General features: G+C 44.2%; 1 protein-coding gene across 2 annotated transcripts; it reads right to left on the bottom strand.

The window, feature by feature from the left end:
* Window positions 1-1,025: 1,025 nt before the first annotated feature.
* Window positions 1,026-24,387, bottom strand: SLC36A2 (solute carrier family 36 member 2). Of its 2 annotated transcripts, XM_079771283.1 has the most exons (10): window positions 24,038-24,387; window positions 20,634-20,724; window positions 19,991-20,079; window positions 19,370-19,465; window positions 16,009-16,093; window positions 11,968-12,186; window positions 9,800-9,898; window positions 7,049-7,215; window positions 4,116-4,285; window positions 1,026-1,303 (listed from the first exon to the last, which is right to left on the bottom strand). In XM_079771283.1, the coding sequence occupies exons 1-10, from the start codon at window positions 24,190-24,192 to the stop codon at window positions 1,032-1,034; spliced, it is 1,443 nt and encodes a 480-aa protein (XP_079627409.1). In that variant the 5' UTR covers window positions 24,193-24,387; the 3' UTR covers window positions 1,026-1,031. The 2 variants fall into 2 exon arrangements, with proteins under 2 accessions (XP_079627409.1, XP_079627410.1); XM_079771284.1 differs by lacking the exon at window positions 24,038-24,387 and having other exon boundaries at window positions 19,991-20,075; window positions 20,634-20,718.
* Between the last annotated feature and the right edge of the window lie 223 nt (window positions 24,388-24,610).

A 24,610-nucleotide genomic window follows, 5' to 3' on the forward strand; every position in this document is an offset into this window, starting at 1 on the left:
CCAGAAAAGTTATGCCGAATGCACTACCACCCAAAAAAAAAGAGTGCCAATTTTTTCACACTCCGCCAATGCCAACTTTTTATTAATCTTTAAAATGTTTAGAAATGTTGTAAGTAAAATTGACTCATTGTTACTTTACCAGTAATCCCTATTTCTTTGGTTACTATTGAAGATGAACATCTTACATAATTTGGACATTTGTATTTGTTCTCTTATGAGTTCCCTGCTTGTGCATTTGCCTATTTTTCTACTAGGGGGTATGAAGGGGTAGGAGTAGGTATTTGGCTCTGTCTGTCTATCTGCATTCAGGTATTTACTCCTTCTGAAGGGAGGAGCTGAAAAGTCACATTGTGAAGAAGAATTCGTGGCCATTTTTGCAATCTACTACAAGAGCCTTTAATATGCTCGGCACACAGTCGGTAGTCAAGGTGTTGTAAGACTTAAAAGGTAAATAATGCCAAATAATGCCATTGTCCAGCCCTTTCTCCCCTGCCTTGGCATTTATTTCCATGCCTCCCATTCATTGTTGGGATCTTTGAATTGGGCCAATACTTTATCCAGTGGTTTAGAAAGTTTATTGCCCTTGACAAATATGATGTTTTTTTTTCTGAGAGTTTCAGCTCACAATGGGCCACTTGGCCTAATTCATCTTGATGCTGGAGCTGGGCACACCTTGCTGGGACCCTTTTTCTGTCAAATCAGGGTCAGCCTTAGCTGGCCACACCTCCTCCTACCAGTTGCTGCCACTTGGGTGTCCCCGGTGGCTTCTTCTTGCATAGCTCCATTCAAGATGTGAGATTCACCATGTGAATGGCCAAAACGTTGGGTGGAATGGAGAGCCTTCCACGAGAGAGCTCTCCATGTAGTGGAAAGCTAGAGATGGAAAGAAAAGGAATAAACAAAAAAATTTGTTTTAATTACCACCTAGATCTTGTAGCTGGTGAGTTCTTGCAAAATAAAGATAATGCATATATAAAAGAGTTCCATAGCACTAACAGTCAGATGCTGGTGGGTAAGGAGCTGTGCCATTCTCACTGAATAAAAATGGTGGAGTTGGAAAAGGTGACAGGGTGTCCTGGCTGGATCAGCTCATCCAGGGCCTGGTAGGTCCCCACCACAAAGCCCACGAAGCCCAGGATGCTGATCAGGGCGTCCTTGGCGATGGTGAGGGGGCTCAGGCCCTCTGAGTAGTAGGTGGTGATCTCCAGGAGGGGTGGGAAGATGAGGGCCAGGGCACTGCTGCTCACGGAGCCCACTAGGGAGAGGACCAGGTCCAGGCGGGGGATGAGGATGGCCAAGATGCCTGTGGGAGATGATACGGGATAGATAGATCATCCCAGGTTTAACCAAGCTGTTAAAGTTTGTTTTAAAAATCCTTTTTTTTTAAACATAAACCAGTTGTTTTTCATACATTCAGTTTCATACAGAAACAGCTGAAAGTCCTATAATACCCCCAATCGTATTCACTAGATGTTACACATTAAAAAATTCGGTATGTTTCCTTCCAATAATTTTTCCAATTTATAAATTCATATTTTTGTGAGGAAAAACTACCCACTTAAGTTCCGTGACGAGGGCTGCAAATTTAACTGACAATAGACACATGAATAGGAAAAAAGACAACGTTTATTCGGGGCTAGGGAGCCTTCAGGTGAATTGGCTCCTGGAACAGCCAAAGATAGGGGTTCATATTCCCCTTTCACAAAGTGAAAGGGAGGTGGGACAGTCTCAGGTAAAGTTCACTTTAAGTAATTACTCAGCCTTCTTTCTGGCCGAAAACCTACCAGAGAGGGAATGTATGGCAGCTGTGCTTTTCAGGAGGTCCTGCTTAATTTGGCAAAGGAAGTTTAGTTATGATTGTTTTTCTCCCTGTAGCTTCTATTTGTTCAACTGTTTTTGCCTTAAAATAATTTTGATGCCACGAAGATACATTTTGAATCCATGCATATTCAATGATTAAGCTCTTAATAAGTAACACTAAGTAACAGTGCTGGAAACTGTCCCAACTATTTAGGATGTATCAATGTACAAAACAGACAAAAACTGAAAAAACATAAAAATAAAAAAAACAACAACAGCCTTACTTCCTAGTGCTAACATTTTAATAATTAACACGACTATGAGCACCTCTTGCAAACATGAGGATGTAAAATTATTTCTAGGAGAGGAGTCTTGGACTAAGATTGAAGGCTCTCTCTAAAAGTGTCTTCTACATACATGTCAGAAAACAATCTGACAAAGAAACACTAAAAGCTACAGATTTTGAAATTCTATTTTCCCCTCATAGATGTTTTACAGTTTTTATTTTGCTTGATGCAAAATTTTCACTAAAACCGACCAGATGCCTCCCCCAGGCTTCCTGTGGAGGAAGAGTGTGGGATAACAATGAAAACAGGTCTGGAAGGCAGGATTCTGGCTTCTCTTTTGGGTAAGTCCCAACCCCTTTCTCTGCTTGTTTCCTCATCTACAAAGTGGGACAAATGATATCTCCCCTTTTAGGCATTATGGTTCATATTGCAAATGGTGTTAAAGTTTTAAACAAGTAGCCCTGGCCAGTGTGGCTCAGTTGGTTGGGCATCATCCCGTGCACCAAAAGTTTTCCAATTCGATTCCCGGTCAGGGCACATGCCCCGGGTTGTGGGCTTGATCCCTGGTAGAAATTGTTATTTTTATATTTGAGACAAATTCCTTCAGCCCTTTGGAGTCTCTGTGATTCTGAATGGTAGTGTCCCTGCCTCCTAGGGTAAATTGGGAACAGATCACTTCAAAGGAAGAAAATCAGTATCCAGTGAAATAAATGGGCTGGTCTAGTAAAGCAAGAAGTAAGAGGGAGATTCTTAGAATCACAATTAAAGGAGCCTTAGGGATGGCTTGGCCCTATCACACCCAAGGCAGGAAGCTCTATCAAATCCTTTGCTCCTGCTAAGATACTCATAGAAATGGGGTACTGGGATCCTGGGGCCTGGAGCAGGGGGAGGGCTGCGAGGGGCTGAGTGGGGCCAGTGAAGCCAACAAGTGAGCAGGGACCATCCTGGGGGCAAGTCCAGTTGACTACTGCCAATGGGGAATGTGACCCTAGAGTTGGTAAATCATTCCCCCCAAAACTATTAGAAATTTGGATTTGTAAGTGAGATTTGCCACATTTTGAATGTCTGCCTGGATTTATACATTTATACACTGTGAGGGTCAAACAACACACCTCTGCTGCCAGACGAGATGCTGGAGGCTAAGAATAGTTAGCATAATAAATGCGAGAAGTTCATCAGAAGGCTGATGAATGTTTTCAGCTGGGCTGAAAATCTGCATATTATTACCTGCTGCTGAACAGCTGTAGGCATTTCCCCTAACCTGATAATCTTTTCCAGTTTACCAAACTTTACCTTTGATATGCCTGTTTACATTCCTAAAGTGCCAATGTGTTTTCCAGTAAATAAAAAGCTGTGGGTCCGGAGATTCAGGGACCCATCCTGCTAGAGGGTGAAGCCTCTGCCTGGTTCCCCCAAATGCCTTCCAAGTTTATATTTCTTGTCTAGTCTCCATTTATTTGTAGCCCTTCTCCAGATTCCTGAACCCTTTCTGTGAAAAGACTGCGGCAACAAGACTTACCGACTGTCGTTTTCAACCTCTGTCCTGGAGGCGGAGGGTCTGGCTCTGGACTTAGATGACTTGGATTCAAATCCCACCCCTGGCACAACTTGGCCAAATACTTATCGCTCCCTGCTTTGGTGTTCTCATTTGAAAAGTAGGGTTTCTCATAATCCTACCTCATAAGAGTTCCTGTAGGAACTTCTATAAAATATGGACTAAAAAAGAGCTTAGCACAGTGTCTGGCACACAGTAGATGCTTAATAAATATCAGTTCTTATTATGATTGTTGTTTGATAAGCTGTGCCACGTCCTCAGGCTGTCTAGCATCAAATCTGTCTTATTAGGTAGATGTAAGAATTAGCGTATCCCTGAGGCTTAAATGAATCACTACTTGCCAAGCCTTTTCCGGTCCTTGAACTACAGTTAGTGCTCAATCAGTGCAGATTATTACGGCTATCCTTTATCATCTGGCTGATTTCTGATAGCCCTCAGGAAAAGAGCAACATTGCTCTCTGCCTTCTACTCACATGTCAGGCAGACCATGGTGAAGCGGATGGACAAATCCAGAAGCAGTGCCCAGCGCTTGGACACCCGGGAGATGGCGGAGGGGATGATGATTTCTGCAGGGACGTAGAACTGCAGGGCGTAGGAGAACAGGATGCCGGCGATGTAGAGGAGCTTGACCGACTGGTACAGCCTGCAGCACAAAACAGTGTTGTTTTCTATGACCACTGGGCTCTGACACCCGGCATCTTCAGAATATTAATCTCTGACCTTAGGACAGTCCCTCTGGCTGCAGTTTTCTTGTCTAAAGGTGATGGGGAGGGAACTTCTAAAAGCCAAGAGGGAGTCACAGCAGAGCACGCAGTGAAAATAGACTGAACCATCATGGATTTGAAAAGCAACAGTTGAGAGGGTCATCTCTAAATAAAAAGAATCTTTAGCCTGGGTATACTAGTATATAACACCTGAGCATGGGTATATATAACACCTGAGCATGGATATATATAACATGGATATATATATAACATGGATATATATATAACATGGATATATATATAACATGGATATAGATAACATGGATATAGATAACATGGATATAGATAACATGGATATAGATAACATGGATATATATATATATATATATATATATATATATATATATATATACATATACACATATATATATATACAAACCACTATCACTTGATGCTCAATTTTAGATTTTAGGAAAGAGAGGCTCAGTCCAGGGAGACAAGTGATAAGTGGCAAAGGCCAAAAACCCTGTGTCTAAGAGACTCTGGTCCCTGTGATCTCTGACAATTCTTAGGAATTCTCTGGATTCCCCCCAAAGCTCTTGGCACAGTTCCTCAACAACTGCTTCTAGTAGGTTGTGAGAACTGCAGAATCCCAAATCCTCGGGGAAAGAGGCGGTCTACAAATAGGGTTGTGTGAGGGCTGGGGGCAGTGGGGGCGGGTAGTAAAAGGAGGGGTAGGATTACTTGCAGGCATCAGACTAGAAGCAGAGAGAATGTGTGATGGGGGATGTTGAGTTTTTTTTTTTTTTTTAAATATATTTTATTGATTTTTTACAGAGAGGAAGGGAGAGGGATAGAGAGTTAGAAACATCGATGAGAGAGAAACCTTGATCAGCTGCCTCCTGCAAACTCCCTACTGAGGATGTGCCTGCAACCAAGGTACATGCCCCTGACCGGAATCGAACCTGGGACCCTTCAGTCCGCAGGCTGACGCTCTATCCACTGAGCCAAACCGGTTAGGGCGGATGTTGAGTTTTATCAAAGCCTTTTCTGACCTATGGAGATATGACATTTTCCCTTTAATCCATGAATGTGGTAGATGGACCTCCCATGTTTAATAAACCTGTGTGCGTATGTGTATGTCTGAGTCTGTGTTTAGGCCATTCCTTAAAAAGCTAACTTCCACATTTCTGTGTTTCTTCCTCACAGAAGTCCTGATGCCTAGAATACCACTTACTCCATTTCCATCTGTTCCAAACCCCACCGATTTCTTGAAATACTCATCTTTTGAGCAGGTACTACATGCCAGATGCTTTTAACATGCCCAATTCAATCCCATGACAATTCTGCTTTATAGATGAGGAAACCAAAGGTCAGAGAGGTTAAGTAAATCACCCATGACCACAAACCAGGAGGCAGTGTTACTGGGACTGGGACCCAGGAGCGCCAGAGTTGTCCTTGCTTGGACAGAGTTGCCTTGTTAGACAACAAGATTCTCTGTTGTCCCATTCCAATGTAGTTTCTTTCCTTGAAAGTCCCCAAGGCCTGTTTGATCCTCTAGAGGGCTTCTTTTTCTATTCTGTGTTATAATTTCTTATCATACTAGCTCTCCCTCCCCCACTCCCACTGGATTATGAGTCAAGGAAGATAGTGAAGCTGAAATTTATAGTCTATTCACATCAGCATACTCCATGCCCCCATGTGTCTAGACCGGCATCTGCATATAATTGGCCTGCAGTAAACGCTTGATGAATGACATCTATCAACTTGGGAAAGGTACCCCATTTAAGGCCAACTAAGCCTCCAAGTGCCCCTTAAAAAGGAAGGCATCCTGGAGAAAATGCTCACAATGCAATATGGCTTCGTGTGTCCATTTAAATATGGCTCTGTTGAAGTCTGGCTCAGCTAACTGTTGCTTGAACTGAGTGCATTTGAAGAAAACATCTTTACAGTGGTCCTCCCAAACTGGTTCTTGTTTGACTACTTTTCATCTTAGCTCCTCTGACATGGAGATGTGCACCACAGGCCGTGCACATCTCGGTAATACAGCCTTCACAAATATAATTGGTAATTTTTTTAAAAAGCAAGACTTGGTAATACAGCCTTCACAAATATAATTGGTAATTTTTTAAAAAATCCTCACCTGCAGATACTTTTCCATTAATTTTTAGAGAGAGTGGAAGGGAGGGAGAGAGATAGAGAAACATCGACGTGAGAGAGACATATCAATTGGTTGCCTTCTGGGGATCGAGCCTGCAACTGAGGCACGTGCCCTTGACCGGAATCGAACCCGGGACCGTTCCATCTGTGGGCCAATGCTTTATCTACTGAGCCAAACAGGCTAGGGTCGCAAATACAATGGAAAGTATTGCCACCCACCAACTCCTCTCTTTGCCTCTTGCCCTCCCGTAGACCTGTCCCTTTCCTCCTTAGGTGACCAAGGATTCTCACTTCTTTCCTTTCTCCCTAAATATGTCCTCCTTCATTCTGAGCTTAACAAGGCCTCACTCAACATGAGAGGCTGTAGTTAAAGGAGGAGCTCCCTGAACAGAGAACCCAGAGCCCAGGGCTCCAGCAACAGCTCTGCTTCTCCCTGGGGAGGCCCTCTAGGCCTCCGTTTGCCATCTGGGGGAGGGAGGAGGAAGTGACCTATACGTTCCCACCTGGCCCTGAGTGCCCCCCACCAGAGGGCCCATAGTTACCAGCAGTTGGGCAGGTTAAGGGTTATGCTGGCCTTGATGTCGTTTTGAAACTGCAGGTAGCCCAGAACCCCGAAGCCAATGTACAGGGCCGTGATGACGGCCATTCCCAAAGACAGGATAGCTGGGAAGCGGCGGGTATCCTTCATCTTGTTTTCCAGGGGCAGAACCTACAGAAATAACACAGTGTGAGAAGACAGCAGGAGAAAGAGGGCCGTGACGCAAAGAAGAAAGGCATGCCACTTCTGGGCATATACCCAAAGGAACTGGAAGCAGGAACTTGAACAGATATTTGCACACCCACTGTTCATACAGCATGATTCACAATAGTGAAAAGAGGAAACTTTAGAAAAGTGTTGATGGATGGATGAATAAATAAACAAATGTGGTATATATACACCATAGGATATTATTCATCCTTAAAAAGGAAGAGAATCCTGGCACATGCCACAACATACATGAGCCTTGAGGACATTATGCTAAATAAAATAAGCCAAACACAAAAGGACAGATACTGCATGATTCCATTTATACGAGGTACCTGGACTAGTCAAATTCATGAAGTCAGAAGGTAGAATGATGGTTTCCAGGGACGGAGGATGAGGGGAATGAGGAGTTATTGTTTAATGGTACAGAGTTTCAGTTTCTTGAGAGGAAAAGAATTCTGGACATGGATGGTCTTGATGGTTGCACAATAATGTGAATGTCCATCATGTCACTAAATTGTATGCTTGAAACGGTGAAGATGATAAATTGTGTTAGGTGTGTTTTACCACAATTAAAGAAGTCACAAGATGGACCCTGGACCATTCAGAGCTGGGAGGTCCCCTCAGGTTGTCCAGGATCAAGGAGCTCAGCTCCTTGGGGCAGCCTGATCTGGGCAGATGCATTTTCTTTGGCCAGCATAGTCTTTAAGAAAATTGAATGACTATGAATGTCTTTAGGCACAACATTCTTTCCCCATTCACCAGGCCCCCCTCTTTTGCTCACACTGACATATGCTTGCCTCCTCACCCACACTGCCTTCCAAAGGCATCCGAATCTGAGACTTCCAATTCCAGTGTACTCATCCCTCCCTGTACAGATGGGGAGGCTGAGACGCAGGTTACACAGTGGGCTGGTGGCACAGCTGGGATCAGAGCTTCCTGGTTACCCAGTAGCACATTTCTTCCCAGACCATGTTCTCAGGATCCTTCCACCCCGGATGCATCCCTGGCTCTGAGAGCATCCATCTGGGGACCAGTCTGCCTCTTGAGCCTGCTGGGCATCTGAAGGTCATGTCTGTCTTTGGAACCAACGCTGTGAAGACCACAACTCTTTATGAAGCTTGTACTTGTACAGTGCTAATTTTACAAATGAGGAGAACAAGGCTCTGAAGATGAAGTAACTTGCCCCAAGTTACACAGCTTGCAAGTGGCAGAGCCAAGCTGCAGACTAGGGTTGTCCTCCAAAGTCCAAGTGCTTGCTTCTACTCAATTTTGCCTATACTCCTACAGCATTGGGTATGTGTGGTACTCAGTGGGAACTTAGCATCTATGCCCTGGTATTGTTAATGACTTTTTGTCCTACATGCATCTCCTCCCTGCTCCATGCATGTGGGAACTGCGTGAAGGGAGTGCTCTGTAGGGGTCACTGCTGTGCCTCTCCACTTTCTTCCGGGTGAGGGGCAGGTCTCAGTTGTAGCAGGTATTCAGGAAAACATCCTGGGGGTTATGTGGAGAGCAGACAATCCACCCTGAGCTTTCCCACATTGTAATACATTTTAGCTGCATAAGTTCTCCAGGCTAAACATAATCTTTTCTTTAGGCCAGAACCAAGGAACCATGGCCCTCAGAAACAAGACTGAATTATATTCTGTCTGTGAACTAGCAAGCCTACTCCTGGAGAAATAAAAACATGTTCCCACAAAACCTGGACGCAATGCTTATAGCAGCATTACTCATCGTCAACACCTAGAAACAACCTTAATATCCTTCTACAGGTGAATTGATAGATTGTAGTGTTGCTGCTACAGTGGATGCTCAAGAGATAGAAAGCAACGAGCTACTGACGCATGCAACACTATGGATGATCCTCAATGCAGCTAAGTGAAGGAAGCCAGTCTCAAAAGGTTACATACTGTATGATCCCCTGTATATTCTGGGAAAGATAAGGCAGTAGAGACAGTGAACAGGAGGTGGTTGCTAGGGATTAATGGAGGTGGGGGAAGTTTTTTGTGGTGAGGGAATTGTTCTGTAACCCAATTGTGGTGTATCTATGACTCCATGCATTTCTCAAAACTTACAGAAATGTACAACCCCCTTCTAGCTCCCCAAAAGTGAATTGTATTATATATAAATTAAAAGTAAACTTAAAAGTTATATACACAGCACTATCCTTCCTCAAGTGTGGAAGTAGAGACTATGTAATAATCTATCATAAGGATACAGTACTTTCTAGTTTAAAACTCCTTTATGTTTCATCAAATCCTGTCATTTAAATTGTACACCTCCATTTGCTTTGATTTTAAAAGGTTAGGAAACATGTTGATATGAAGATACATGTTTAATAGATGTACTGGGACAAGAATAGATCTCTCTCCTGACTGCTTCCCTGTTGTAACCTGCTTTTCTCTTGTTGATGACAACTGACCCTATTGAAGCCAGAGGTTACTTTCTCCCGTGTGCACAGAAACCCAAAAACCCAGAGCACCCAGCGCCCGCTCAGGAGGCCACGCACAGCACCAGGGAAATTCCACCCCGATTCAAACCTTACCAAGCCAATGCTTTCAAATGAAAAAATGGCTGTTCCGAAGAAGAGAGAGTAGGTCTTCCAACTTGTTACCAGTGGCAATTGGCTGGGGTCTGGAATACCCTATAGGAAAGAGATATGAGGTAAGACATTAACCCTCAAAGTGTGTTTGGGCTCCTTTAAGAGGGCATTCTGAAAGTAGACCTGAATTTTTTTTAAAAATTAAATGTCAAGTAATTTAGAAAACTTCAAAAGGAAGTAGGCAACAATCCAAGTTGATTTTAACACTGCACAAGAACAAAGAGCCAGAGGGGAAAAATATCAAGGTATTGTCAAAGTACTGAAGAATCTGTAGCTCATGAGGGAGTTTGGCTTATCAGAATCCAACAAAAGAAAGTCCTGCACACCACAGGTTAGTGCCAGCCTAAAGTGCCCAAGAACACTTTGTACAGTGGTTATGGGTATTGGAAATTACTGTCTATAGTTACAGTGATATTCCAGGGAGCCCAAAGGAATTAGTTAAATATGAAAGTCTCTTCTTTTTCAATGAGCTACAAATTGAAGAGGAGGCCCTAGCTGGTTTGGTTCAGTGGATAGAGTGTCGGCCTGCGGACTGAAGGGTCCCGGGTTCGATTCCTATCAAGGGCACATGCCCGGCTTGTGGGCTCGGTCCCCAGTAGGGGGCGTGCAGGAGGCAGCGGATCAATGATTCTCTCTCATTGATGTTTCTATCTCTCCCTCTCCCTTCCTCTCTGAAATCAATTATATATATATACTAGAGGCCCAGTGCATGATTGAATCATGCACGTGTAGGGTCCCCTACACGCTTTTGCTTTCGATCGCGGGGGAGCTGGGTGCCTGTCCGCTGGTGCACCAGGCCTTTCAGAAGCCTTGGGCGCGGCGAAGGCTTCTGGTGCCTGAGTGGACAGGCACCCAGCTCCCACACTTTTGCTTTCGATCGCGGGAGAGCTGGGTGCCTGAGCGGACAGGCACCCAGCTCCCCTGCTTTTGATGGTCCGCAGTGGGACGTGAGCTCGCTGCCCCAGAGGCCCCTTCTGTGCCGCAGCACAGCCATGGCGCAGACGCTGAGCTCGAGCCGCCGCTGGCGACATGAGCTCAGCGTCCCACCGGCCCAATTGGCCACCCTGGCCACCCTGAGTCCCGCCCCCCTGCGCCTCCTGGCCAATCGTGGGCATAGCGAAGGTACGGTCAATTTGCATATTTGTCTATTATTAGGTAGGAGATATATATATATATATATATATATATATATATATATATATATATCAGAAGAGGAGGAAAATGTATGAAATATGTTATGTACCCTGTGACCTAGAATGTGAAAATCATTACAGAACCATTCCTCTCATTGAGCAAACTCTGGAATTGTCCGAACAAGAACCATAGGTAGCTATCTCATTAGAAAATTCAATTTTGTGGAATTTATCAATATTGCCTTAAGGAATATAAGACTTATTTATAGTTACCACAAAATATTGGACTAATTTGTTGTTATTACTAAATTCCTTGCGACTTCTGAAAGAGAAAAACATCTGAGAGGTATTAGGTATGACAAGGGGCTTCTGGGATTTAAATTTCTATGCAGTCTTGTCTATTGTAAAATAAAAATTAGAAAGGCTAGAAAAGTAGGAAACTGAGGGAAAATCAATATGTATAAGTCAACTTCAAAGATGTTATAATTTACATTGTGATAGATTGGCTTTTGGCCTTTCAAGACTATTTATATCTCTGTGATAAAATATGAGGGTTTTTTCTCTTGAGTGCCTGAGGGAGTAATTTTGAGTGCTTGGAATTGTAGCCTAGAGTATGTAAGACTATACAGATGCAATTAGATAAGAAGATGCTGCTTTCTTTCTGCCTTTTGCTGCTATTCCAACCATTACAGGAATAATCTATCACTCACCAATTAAGATGCTTTCCTGGCAAAGCATTTTTTTAAGCCAGAATTTGACATAAAACAATGATTGGAGAAGCAACATGCAAGAGAAGATATCCAGAAGAATGAGATTTCACAGAGACATCTCTGTGGAAGACATGTTACAGTGAGGCGGGTACCAGGCTGAACAATGAGGTAAACACTTACCTAGCCTCAGTGTTAGTGCCAGGTATCAGTCTATTCTTGATTAAAGGCTCTGCCCCCTGCAGGAGTCAGGTGTGTGGTGTGCACTAACCTTGGCAATGTACTGGGCGATGATGATCAAGCTGACCAGCATGCTGATGTTGGCCAACATAGAGAAGATGGACAGGACCCTGAGGTTCCCAAAGAGGACCAGCAGCATCAGGATGGGCAGGAAGGCGAGCATGTAGAGTCGAGAGTCTACTGTGGGTGTGAGAATCACCGTCTCATTGTAATGGCAATTGCTGGAGGTGCCATTAACAGCTTCCACCACCTGAGGAAAGAATGGGAAAGGCAAGTTGGAAGAGTCAATACCTCTTCTGGCCACGTGATTACTCAGTTCTGGTCCACAGTCAAACTCCCTCCCACAGGGCTGGAATGTCTCACTTGAATTAGGGTGAACTTAGGAACTTCTTATTGTAAATCTTTGGCACCATACTTCTGCAAAAGAGGCAGCACAAGTAACCTTAATAAAAATAAAATAACTAGCCCTAGCCAATTTGGTTCACTGGATAGAGCATCGGCCCTCAGACTGAGGGGTCCCGAGTTCAGTTCCGGTCAAGGCCATGTACCTCAGTTGCAGGCACGATCCTCAGCCCTTGTCGGGGCTCATGTGGGAGGCAACCAATCTATGTGTCTCTCTCATATCTATGTTTCTCTCTCTCCCCCCTTCCTTTTCACTCTCTCTAAAAGTCAGTGGGAAAATATCCTCAGGTGAGGACTAACAAACAAACAAAAAAGAAGAAAAAGTAAAATTAATACAAAATAACTACTTATATTGGCTATTTATCAGCTCTTGGAAACCCAGCATTCATTCCTCCTGATTTTGATTTATTTTTTTGTGAATTCTCTCTCACCCAGACACAACCTGGGAGGACTGTAAGTCACAATCATACGGCAGAATTAAAGGACAGGCCTTTGACTCAAGCTAGGGCATTCACCATCTCTCCCTGCAACCTGAATCTAAACAACTAGCAAAATGACAAAATGACACGGGGACAGAATAAGAACGGGTAAAAATTAACTCTGACAAGGGATCCCTGAGGAGACTACGTCAGTTCTATGTATATCTCCCTAACTGCCCTGGTTCCTGTTCTTTTCTGAGACCCATTTATTTTTATTTTTTATTTTTTTACATTTTTATTTATTTCAGAGAGGAGAGGAGAGGAGAGGAGAGAGAAACATCCATGATGAGAGAGAATCATGGATTGGCTGCCTCCTGCACGCCCCCTACTGGGGATCAAGCCCGCAACCTGGGCATGTGCCCTTGACCGGAATCGAACCTGGGACCCTTGAGTCTGCAGGCTGATACTCTATCCATTGAGCCAAACCAGCCAGGGCTCATTTATTTTATCTATTTATTTTTAAGCTTTCTTTGTCATTTTGGAAGTTCGCCAATATTCTTCTACTACACTTACTTTTTTGCTTAAGTACTTGAGTTCCCCAGCATCTGTTTATTTTGCTTAAAACAAATGAAGAAACAAACAAAAAATCATCACTTATTTGTTTCTTAAATAGACTAATACTGGCATTTTGAGTGAGAGAACTCTTCCTCAAAGGATTAAACCATTCATTGCAGGACATTTAGAATCCCTGGATCCCACCCAATGAAATCGATTAGGATCCCCCATCATTGAGACAAACAAAAAACACCTTCCTACACACAGTATAAACACCCACAAAGTCAGGGGCAGGGGAGGGATGGTACTATCCTCATTTAGAGCCAGCATTACTTCACTGATAAGGCTTACTGTGCAAGCCACACAATCTACTGCAGAACAATTAGAAACTAGAGTTAGGCAAGAAGAAAATGTAAAGCAGTGGTCACCTCAGTACCCGTGGGTAGGCACAGTAATGCCTTGGAATATACACATCTACACATTTTCTATACAGTACAACAATGACGTATAATATGAATCCTTTTTATTTTACAAGACTCAAATCATAGCATACACTCTTATTTTTAAATGTCCTTTTCATTTAACAACATATCATGAATACTTAAATAAATCATTGTCTTGTTTTTTTCTGATTCTTCACTGCAGTAGGAAAAATACTTGGAACATTGGCCAGGCATTCAAGGCTCTCCATAAATGGGCTCCATTCAGCCTTGAAGGCTCTTCTACAACCAATTGTATTGCCTCTCCTGAGCAAGTCCCCTGCGTTCCTGTCCCCAGGTGTTCACTCCTCCTTTCTTCCACCTTGCCTGCCATCAGTGCTCTTCAACACCCTGCTCAGATGCACCTCCCAAGGGAGCCTTCCCTTGCTCCAATGATCTTTCCCTCACCCACACATTTCTACCCCTTAGTTCACAATGAAGTATCCCAACCTCAGGGTGTTGTTAGTAGTGTCCTGATCTGGCACCAAAATATCATATTGATATTTAACTTTTTATATGCTTTAGAACACATTCCACCGAGCCTGCAAACTCAAGACAATGCTTGCTTTGTCTCTAGACAGATGATAAAGTTCTGCTGTGCTTGCCTTGTCTCTAGACAGATGATAAAGTTCTGCTGATATCAGATTGATTTCCAAGCAGCAATCTGGCAATGTGCTTTGAAAGCCTTCAAACAAACTCTTTGATCCTTTACTTTTACTTTCAGAAATATATACTAAGGAAATAAAGGAGCGTACTAAGACTTGTATGGATTATAATAGATTATGAATAAAGGGAAACAAAATATCTAACAATAGAAGACTAAGTCATGGTCAATCTGTGTGATGAAACACTAGTAACCTATTAAAAATTACATTTAAAACTGTAAGGAAATTGCAAATTGCTAACCAGTTAATAATAAATTAAAACAATAATCGTGAGTAGTTGCACTAGACCTGTGGTTGGCAAACTGCCGCTCACGAGCCACATGCGGCTCTTTGGCCCCTTGAGTGTGGCTCTTCCACAAAATACCACGGCCTGGGCGAGTCTATTTTGAAGAAGTGGCGTTAGAAGAAGTTTAAGTTTAAAAAATTTGGCTCTCAAAAGAAATTTCAATCGTTGTACTGTTGATATTTGGCTCTGTTGACTAATGAGTTTGCCGACCACTGCACTAGACTAATTTTGCTTTGTTTTCAGAAGCAATATAACGTAGTGTTTAAGAACTTGAGCTCTGATATCAAAAGGCCTGCAAATTTTTTTATTGATTTGAGAGAGAGAGAGAGAGAGAGAGAGAGAGAGAGAGAGAGAGAGAGATACAGATGTGAGAATCATTGATCAGTTGCCTCCTACATGCCCCCGACCGGGGATTGAGCCTACAACTTGGGTATGTGCCCTGACTGGGAATCAAACCCACCACCTTCTAGTGTACAGGACGACACTCCTACCAGCTGAGCCACACCAGCCAGGGCAAAAGGCCTGCCTTTTTAACTGTGTCTCTGTGACCTTATATATATTAATAGAGTGTATAGCACCAGTTTTCTCATCAATACCTATTCTGATAAGGTCATGGAGAGAATTAAATGAAAGCATATAAAATGTTCAGCACTGCACCTGACACATAATAGAAGCTAACTTTGAGCACTTACTATATTTTTCCTTTCTAATTTTTTTACATTGTCTACTTCTGATATTACCATAAACAGAAAAAGATCCCTAAAGAATGATTTTCTTTTTAAAGCTCATTGATTGACTAAGGATGGCCTCTGTTATTACTCATATTATTTTGATCAAATTGCTACAAGATAAACTTCTGGGTTAGATTAAAAGAACTTACTGGGGACAAGAACTGTAAAGATTGAGCAACTAACGGTAGATAAAGATGGTCCAAAGAAAATTAGGTATTACTGGAAAAGACCCATATCAATTTTAGGAGAGTTAAGGATGATTAAGCTCTAAAGCAAGATTTCTTCCAGTCTAATTTTAGAGACCAACCTTGAGGAAAAGTCCAAGAGTACTGTGGGGAAAGTAACCACTTCTAGAAATCTGCAGATGAGCGAACTGGGGGAAGTCTGGATTTTTTGATAGCATCTAGTTTAACTTGCTTTTTATATTAATGAGGACACTAGGACCCCCAAAAGAAGCAGCCATTTGTTGAACAACTAGTAGAGGATCCTCCTTTTCCAAGTCTTTTATCCTCCCACCTTCTCTAAAAGACTCTACCTGCTTTAAATTATCAGCCAGAAACACAATGTACACACAGCAGAAGCCCATCTGGGTGAATATAAGGAAGAAGCTCACCATATGCCTGGAAGAAAGAGAGAGAGAGAAAGAACACTTGTTAAAAAAAGAGTTGGCTTGTCATATCCATTTCTTGCCCCAGGGGTTGGTGGCCTTGTACCAGCACCCTTGGTCATGCTACCACAATCAACAATGGGGCAGTAGTAAGACGTGAGGTAACAATAGTTCTTTTATAAATATGTTTCTCAACCACCCTTACATTCTCAGCTCAGCAAGTGGTAAAATTCTTCACAGTCAAGAACCTCTCCCCACCTGGCTCTGAGGCATTTTTGTAACTGATACTAATTAATGTAGGGCAGTAGGCACAATGTTTTTATTAGCTGTTATTAATATTTAATTTTTTTCTATGTGGGCACAGAAAAAACACATGGTCCCTTCCTCTAGTGGTTTATAGACTAGTGGGCAAGATGGACCAAAAATAATATGTCTCTAAGGGCCATGGTAAAAAGGGCATTTTACCCAAATTATAGAACAGATAGCCTTCTTAGAAACACCAATACCTGAGTGAGAATCTCTTGAGAAAGGGAAGAAAGAGATAAAAGAAGAAAGAGAAGGGGGAGGAGATGGAGAGAAAGAAGTGAGGAAAGAGCATTTCAGCAGAAGGATTAGACAGATTTCTCTAGCTGCCATGTGGAGAACACATTGAGGGAGCAAAACGAAGGATGGGAAGATTGGATAGGAGATTCTTACAATAATGGAGGTGAAAGATGGCAGCAGCTTGAACAAAGATGTGACCATTAGGATGAGGACACTGAAACATTTTAAGAGGTACTAGGAAGCTAGAACTTACAGAACCCAGTTGGGGAAAGAAAATGGCCTAAGGTGATGATAGGTTTTTAGCTTGGGCAACAAAATGAAGTGGGATGCTCAGAAGGAAGAGGAATTTTTTAGGGGGGAAGGGAAGAAATTACACATTCAGTATTTGAATTGTTGAGCTTGAGGTTCCTACAGGAGACAACTGTGTATTAAGGTCTGGAACTATTGATTTGTCAATAATGGATAAAGCCTTGAGAAGGCAGATTAGCAACTGAGAATGTGCAAAGTGAGAAAAAGAGAAGGCAGCATTCAACCCTTAGAGAACACCAGCATTAAAAGGAAGGATAAAAGCAAAATAATTCCACAACAAATGCAAAGGAGTGGCCAGAGAGGTGGGCAGGAAACTAGGACAAAAATCGTTTAATAGACGCCAAGAGAAGAGAGAATGTTTGAAGAAGAGAATAGCCAATCGGACCCAGTTTCAGATCTACTGCCTGAAGCAGTTCCTGGCACATTGTGGGCATTCAATAGATATCTGTCGAATAACCAGATGTTGAATATGAGATAGGATGGTGGCTAGAGGATGGTGTAAGGTCCAGGAAACTCTATTAATTTATTTTATTATTTTTGAGATGGAGATACATGACCACATTCAAGTGCTGAGAGGAGGAACACATTCAAGTGTTGAGAGGAGGAGTTCAAAAAAGTTCAAGTTATAGGAGAGGAGATGATTCGTGAAACAAGATTTCTAAAAAAGAGCAGGAAAAGCTACTTTATAAGCCCAATGAGTAGAAGGATTTGAGGGGTTGTGACAGGCAAAAACCTCCTCTTGGTGACACAATTGGGAACATTCTGGCAGGGCACACCTCAGGTACTGCAGTTTGGGGTTTGAGGTATCACAATTCAAGGGAGCTAGACTTTGACAATCGAGATGGTGCTCAGGAAAAAGTAGACATATAGGGTGGGTATAGGCCTGAAATCAAAGACAAAAGGGTAAGTTTAGTCCCGAGTACCAGAGGACAGAGGGTGTTGCCTTGTTCTCTGTTATCCCTGAAAGCTAAAAGGTGGGTCCTGCAGGAGGAAGACTTCAGCTCACTGAAGGGTCATTAACCAATTGGTCGTTTTCTCTCTTTTCTTCTCACTATAAACTCTCTCCCTAAGAGACCTCTTCTGCTCCCTGGCTTCTGGGCTGATCACTTCAGTTCTGCATCTCCTGCATGAAGATAGGTACAAACCTATACATACAACTACCCACTTGATATTCCCACTTGAATATCTCCCAGGCACCTCAGACACAACTTGTCCAAAACAGAAGTCATCAGAAATCTAAGTCAACTTGGACTTTTTCCTTTTCCCACAACCCCAGGACCCAAATCATGACCAAATTCACTTTCTCCATTCCCACTGCCATCAGCTTGGTCCCAGACATCACTACCAGCTGCCTGGACTTTGACCACAGTATTGTTATGGGTTTGACTAATCTATTCTTGCTCCTTTGCAATCTATTCTCCTTCCTGAAGCCAGACAGATCTTTAAACAATGCAAATGTAATTACTTCCTTGAATAAAACCTTAAATTACTTCCCTTTCTTAAAACCAATGGCGTCCTGGTTGCTTTAAGAAAAAAGAAAAGAACAAAACCTTTAAGAATGTCTAAAATGTACAGCTAGATCAGTCCCTGGATCCTTCTTTAGCTTCATTTCCCTGACTCTCAACCCTCAAGTTACCTGGTCTTTCTATACCTTGAAACTGCCATTTCCTGCTTCAGGACCTTCATCTGTTGCTTTTCCTTCTTCCTGGAAGGCCCTCGAGGCTCCTGCCCATTTTCCCACAGGTAATTCCTCACTCTTAAGAACTTCCTTCAGAACTCATCACCACTGTTTCGGCCCAGGAATTCTGCCCAAGCCCACACACATCTCCTTACCTGCTTGGTAGCAGCTAGTACTTCTTTCCTTCATTGTACTTACCCCAGTGGTTATTAAGTAATTGTGTCCTAAACTGTTTAACACCTGTCTTTCCCACTGGACTATGAGTTCTGTGAGGGCAAAGCCTTGTGTGTCTTGCTCCTCACAGTATTTCCAGGGCCTGGTACATGGCAGCAACTGGATAAAAATGATTTAATAAAAAAAGTGGAGCCCTGGCCAGCTAGCTCAGTTGGTTAGAGCATCGTTCCAATACATTAAGGTTGTGTGTTCGATCTCTGATCAGGGCACATACAAGAAGCAACCAATGAATGCGTAAATAATTATAACAACAAATTCATGTTTCTCTTTCTCCCTTTTTCTCTCTAAAAAAATCAATAAAAAAGTGAATACTATTAAAGCCATATAGCAAAGGATGAACACCCTGTCACTGGAGGTATACAAGGAGGGGGCTGGATCAGGAAGGTTGCCAATGAACCCCTTCCATGTGGAGAGTCCAACATTCTGTGCTGTAAGAGCCAGCTTTCCAGGGAAGAAGGCATGCCCGATGGCCACATTTCCTCCTCCTGTATCTTACCCCACTTCTAGCAAAGAAGGACAAGTTACCTTCCCCAGTGAGCGTGGTCCCGGAGCCAGGTATTGGGGCTGGCCTCTAGTCCATGCATCACTGTATCCCCATAATCCATAAAGGGTTTGTTAAGCCTGCAGGAGAAAGTGCATACACAGTTACTGAGAAACAATTTAACCCGAGATCATATACTGAAAAGTCAGGAGACACAGAGCAAGGCAGGACCCAGCTGGAGTGGAAAGAACACGGGGGCAGTGACCAAAGTTCTAGTTCAAACTTTGCCACCTGGTGGTATTTCCTTGGTGTCTTGTTTTCCTTACCTGTCAAGGGCAGTAGTCACTATATAATACACACTTTGTACGGGTACAGTGGTTTTTATATCCATGATCCCATTGGATCCTCATGACAATACTCTGAGGCAGAGTTAGGCATAGATTGTTTATACTCAATTTACAGGTGAGTCAAGAAGATACAATGGCCTGGTTGACAGCACCTAATGAGTCACATGGCAGAGCCTCACCTTACCTCCCTGCCCTCAATGCTTTTCTTTTTCTTGGCCTTGTTGGAAGCAATCAACTCTTATTATGTGGAGGATGTTTTGGGGTGTCCCTGAGAACCAAGTACCAAAGGAATTGACACGAGGGCGCTGCTTTCCTCACCTGTGGCAGAAGCGCTGGGCACACCTGACCAGGATGTGCATACAGTGCCAGGTGATGAGGCCCATTGCCAGCAAACTCAGCGGGCCTAGCTGAAGAAAGGGGGAGCGAAGGGACAGGGGAAGAGAGAGGAGAATGAATTGTGAAGAATGCTGCGGGGAGGCATTTGGTAGTGCAGATATTCAGGACTCAATGAACTTCCTAGAAACCCTGGTTTGCAAGCCTTTTTTAGCAGCAACAGCTATTCTTTCAGAGATAATCTCAAGGAGTACTCCAATAAAGTACAGAAAGCAATGACAATGGGGAATAGGGGACCCAGGATTCTGACCTTTAGTGGCCTCCGAGGCGTCCCCGAGAATGAGTGCTCTGTAGAGCACAAATGGAGAGGCATAGTCCAACCCCTGCATTCTACAAGGGAGGAAACTGAGGCCCGGAGAGTGGACAAATAACTTGCAAAGGCCACTCAAAGTCTGTGGCAGAGCCAGAACTCACACCCAGACTAGATGTCTAGACTCCAAGTCTGGGCCAAGCTGCCTCCCAGAAAGACAGCTCACTGTAAACCGTTATAAACCTTTAGAGCCTCCCCCCCACCACCTCCCTACTACAACCCAGTCGTATTGGCCCCACCTAAGGCAGCCCTCCTTACCAGGAGGCCTGCGTTCTTCACAGCCAGGGGTAGTCCCAGGATCCCAGTGCCCATGTTGCATTTCACCAGGTGAATCAAGGCCTGGAATGCTCTAAAGAAGAGTAAAAAAAAACATGACGGTCTGGGTGTGTGGAGGTGAGGAGATCCAACAGACATTGCCTCCCAGCATACCAACACTGAGTTAAGGTAGATAGGTGAGCTCCTGGCCATCTCTCAGTCCCCTTGGCCTTGCCTGGCACCTCTGAGTCTCCTGCAGGGTGACCAGCCATTCTGGTTTGTCCAGAATGGTCCTGATTTTAGCAGCTGACATTCAATCTATGCCATTATAATACTATATAACAGACATTATGCTGGGTATTTTACATGTATTTTCCTATTTAATCCTCTTGTCAAGGCAAGGAAGCAGATGAGGAAACTGATGATAGAGGTTTCTTTTTAATGACGTGTCCGAAGATATACTGGGAAGCCAGGATTTGAACTCAGGACTGCTTCAGAGTCCCTGTTCTTCACCCCACTTCTACTGGACTGCTTCCTGGAAATAGGCCCAGACAGATGAGTAAAGGGGCACCCCACTTCACAACCAAGGACACTGAGGTTCAGAGTGGGAAGCAAATAGCCCAAGGTCACATAAAACTAGTAGCGGAGACAGGATTGAATGCAGAGAAAGGAGAAAGGGGCAGGCAGCAAAGAAATCATTGTGACTTCTGAATAAATAGGTCAGATGACTTGGGTCCCCAGATGCAGTCTGTTAGGACAGGGTCATTTGGGGATTGAGCTCCAGAAGGGTTTTTTCCCTCAGGCCAGGACATCAAGCTGAGGAATGGCACAACTCCTCCTATCCCAACACAAACACAACCACTCAGACCCTTTCTTTCTCTCTCCCTTTCTCTCTATCTTTCTCTCTCTCTCTCCTTTCTTTCTTCTTTCTTTCTTTCTTTCTTTCTTTCTTTCTTTCTTTCTTTCTTTCTTTCTTTCTTTCTTTCTTTCTTTCTTCCTTCCTTCCTTCCTTCCTTCCTTCCTTCCTTCCTTCCTTCCTTCCTTCCTTCCTTTCTTTCTTTCTTTCTTTCTTTCTTTCTTTCTTTCTTTCTTTCTTCCTTTCTATTGATTTCAGAGAGGAAGAAAGAGAAACATCAATGACGAGAGAGAATCATTGATGGGCTGTCTCCTGCACACCCTCCACTGGGGATGGAGCCCTTCAAGACCCTTTCTTGAAGACCAGAGGACAAGATCTACACCTCCAGAGATAAAGTTCCAGGGAAGTACCCTTTCTGTTGATGAATTCCACAACAACCTACTTTGGTACCTCTTTGCACCTGGACCAGGTTTAAACCAAGGTGAGTATTAAATTTATATCCACAACTTAGAAACGTTGGAACCCTCCCCCCCCCCCCCCCCCCCCCCCGCCAGGAGAGCCTTCCAGAGAGGAGATTTATAAAGAGTAGCAGAGGTATTCTGGAAGGAGCCTGGCCTCTGAGGTTGGACAAAACCAGGGATTAAAACCCAAGGCTACTACTTAACTAGCTGTGTCATCTTGGACGACGATGTGTCCACATTGCTGACTCTGTAAATGTTTGGAGGAATGGTATTTTGAAATAACTGCTCCAAACACCCACACTTTATGTTAATCCCTAACTTCTTTAGCTTCCTAAAGATCTGCCCATTAATTTGTTCAGGGCTGAAGAGAACAACTGGGGGGGGAAAGAGAGTGAGAGTCTCTGCATGCCGTTCTCTCTCCCTCTGGCTGTCAGCATCGCTGACAGAGCACAGTGCCCTGTGACCCTCCAATGATGTTCTGTTTTGCAACTAGAAAAAGGTCAAGGGGTCACTTGGGAAATTTCTAACCAGAGGACTTAGGAAATCAGGATCTAACTTTGGGCAATTCAACCAGTTTAAGAACACAGACAGTGTGGTGACTTGTGCAAAGCAATGGGCTGGAAGGCAGGAAACCTAGGTTTTAGCCCTAACTCCTTTGGTCACCTTGGACCGGCATCCTATTCACAGCAGCCAACACTTTTGGACACTGCACTGGGGGGCTTTATGTGCAATTCACCTGCACAGCCTTCCTGGGAGGAGCAAACTGTCACCTCACAGAGGAGAAACTGGGCCACAGAGCTCTGTCACTTGCTTAAGCTGGTAAGCAGCTGAGTGGGAATTGGAACTCCAGTCAGCTGACCCCATAGGTACCATGCTCACCAGACTTGTTTTACTACTTCCCTCCAAGCCAGAGGGGTCCTCTAGTTTTCACATGTTTCTTTCTTTGATTCTTAAGTGCTGAAATTGCCACCAAACCACGTGTCAGTTCAGGACACAAGAGCTAGTTGGTTCCCTCAGGGCCTCTGATTGAGAAATACCCCCACTCAGCATGGATTGCCCCCCCTCCTGCCCCCCAAGTCTAGAGAGCTCATGCTCAGTGTCAGGCATTCTTAGAACTAGCCCGGGGGCAATAGAACCCTCAGGCTCTTTCTTTAAGACAGATGTCAAGGTGATTGTGTCCATCCCTCATCCCTCCAGTGCCCTGCAGGGCAGTGGAAAGGGGCTTTGCCTGCTCCTTATAGTAACTTCTCCCTCCTTTTGCAACTACCCCCCCCCCCCCCCCCGCCCCATCACCCCTTCAGAGTGAATTTCCAAGGCAGCCTCCTTACATTCACACTGCCACCGATTTCTTTGTTTTGCAAATGGGGAAACCGAGGCTTAGGGAAGTCTAGGAGCAGGTGTTGTTTCTACTATACCAATGGTGTCAAAACCTTCTTAAAGCAAAAGAGCTGTCCACCAATGTGCCCTCCCCGCACCCCCCCCCCTCCATTTCTTCTAAGTGAACTAGCTGCTCTGCTTGAGTGGTGGAGGCCTAGGGAGCTGGAGCCCCGTAGCTTGGCTTTCCAGCCTAAACCTTCAGTAGGCCCCTGCTTGTCAAGGTTTGAAAGCCTCATGAGTGATCCTCCCCACCCCCTCCCAAATCACACCCCAGGGCAGTGGGGGAAACTGGGCTCTTCTACAAACGGTGCTTTGGATGTCATCACTGCAGGCAGGTATCATCTTCTCCTGCAAGAAGTGGGGGATTCTGCCCCGCTCCCCAACATGATCAAAACGGGCCAGGAGCAAAACTAACTTTAGGGCCAGCAGTGGGTTCCAGCCCCCACCCTGCCAATGATCCAGTGTATGGCCTGGGATAACTGAGCCTCAGTTTCCCCACCTGCACGTGTTGGAGGCTAGTTCACCATATTGTCAGGGCTTTCTGACAGTCACCACTCCTGCCCCTGTTGAACTCTCAGCCTAATGCAGCCTACAACTGTCCCTTTAGCAACCTGGGTCAGACAGCCCACCCACCCACCCTGACCCCAGGGTCTTTGCCAATGCAAGCTTCCGGGCAGGAGGGCAGACATGGGATGGGAGGAAAGAGCACTCACGTTATGCCGTTGGTCTTCTCCAAGACCGGCAACTCCGATGGGCTCCCATCCAAGAAACCGGAGTTCTTGTTCTTGGCACTTTTGAGAGATGACCTGAGATCCAGTTTGAGGTCAACAGCTCCCTGGGGACCCCCGGCACTCTTCGTTCCAGGCATGACTGCTTCAAAAAGAGAGGGCCGTGGGTGATGAGGAAGGCTGCGTTAGAAGGAGGCGAGCAGGGAGGCGTCTAGTCAGGTGCAAAGCCCGACTCAGTGGCTTGTCCCTTATTAGCAGGCTCTGGCCAAACTGGAGTGAGGCTCCACCCACCTCCCCCAGAGAGTGCTCCTGGCCTAAGAAGCAGTGGAAGAGAAGCCAACTGGGAGGAGGAGGAGAAGAGGGGAGGGATTGGGGATGGGAGTTGTCATCCACCCTTACCTAACAATGAATAGTAATGGCAACAGTGACTGATCATTTCAATAACTATTATTTATTAAGCACTTCACTAAGGGATAGATACTCTTCTAAGTGCTTTACCTATATTTTCTCAATTAAATAATGAGGAAATATAAATTAAATAATGAGGAAATCAGGCTC

Source organism: Cnephaeus nilssonii, assembly GCF_951640355.1.
Source record: "Cnephaeus nilssonii genome assembly, chromosome: 5".
NCBI lineage: Eukaryota > Metazoa > Chordata > Mammalia > Chiroptera > Vespertilionidae > Cnephaeus > Cnephaeus nilssonii.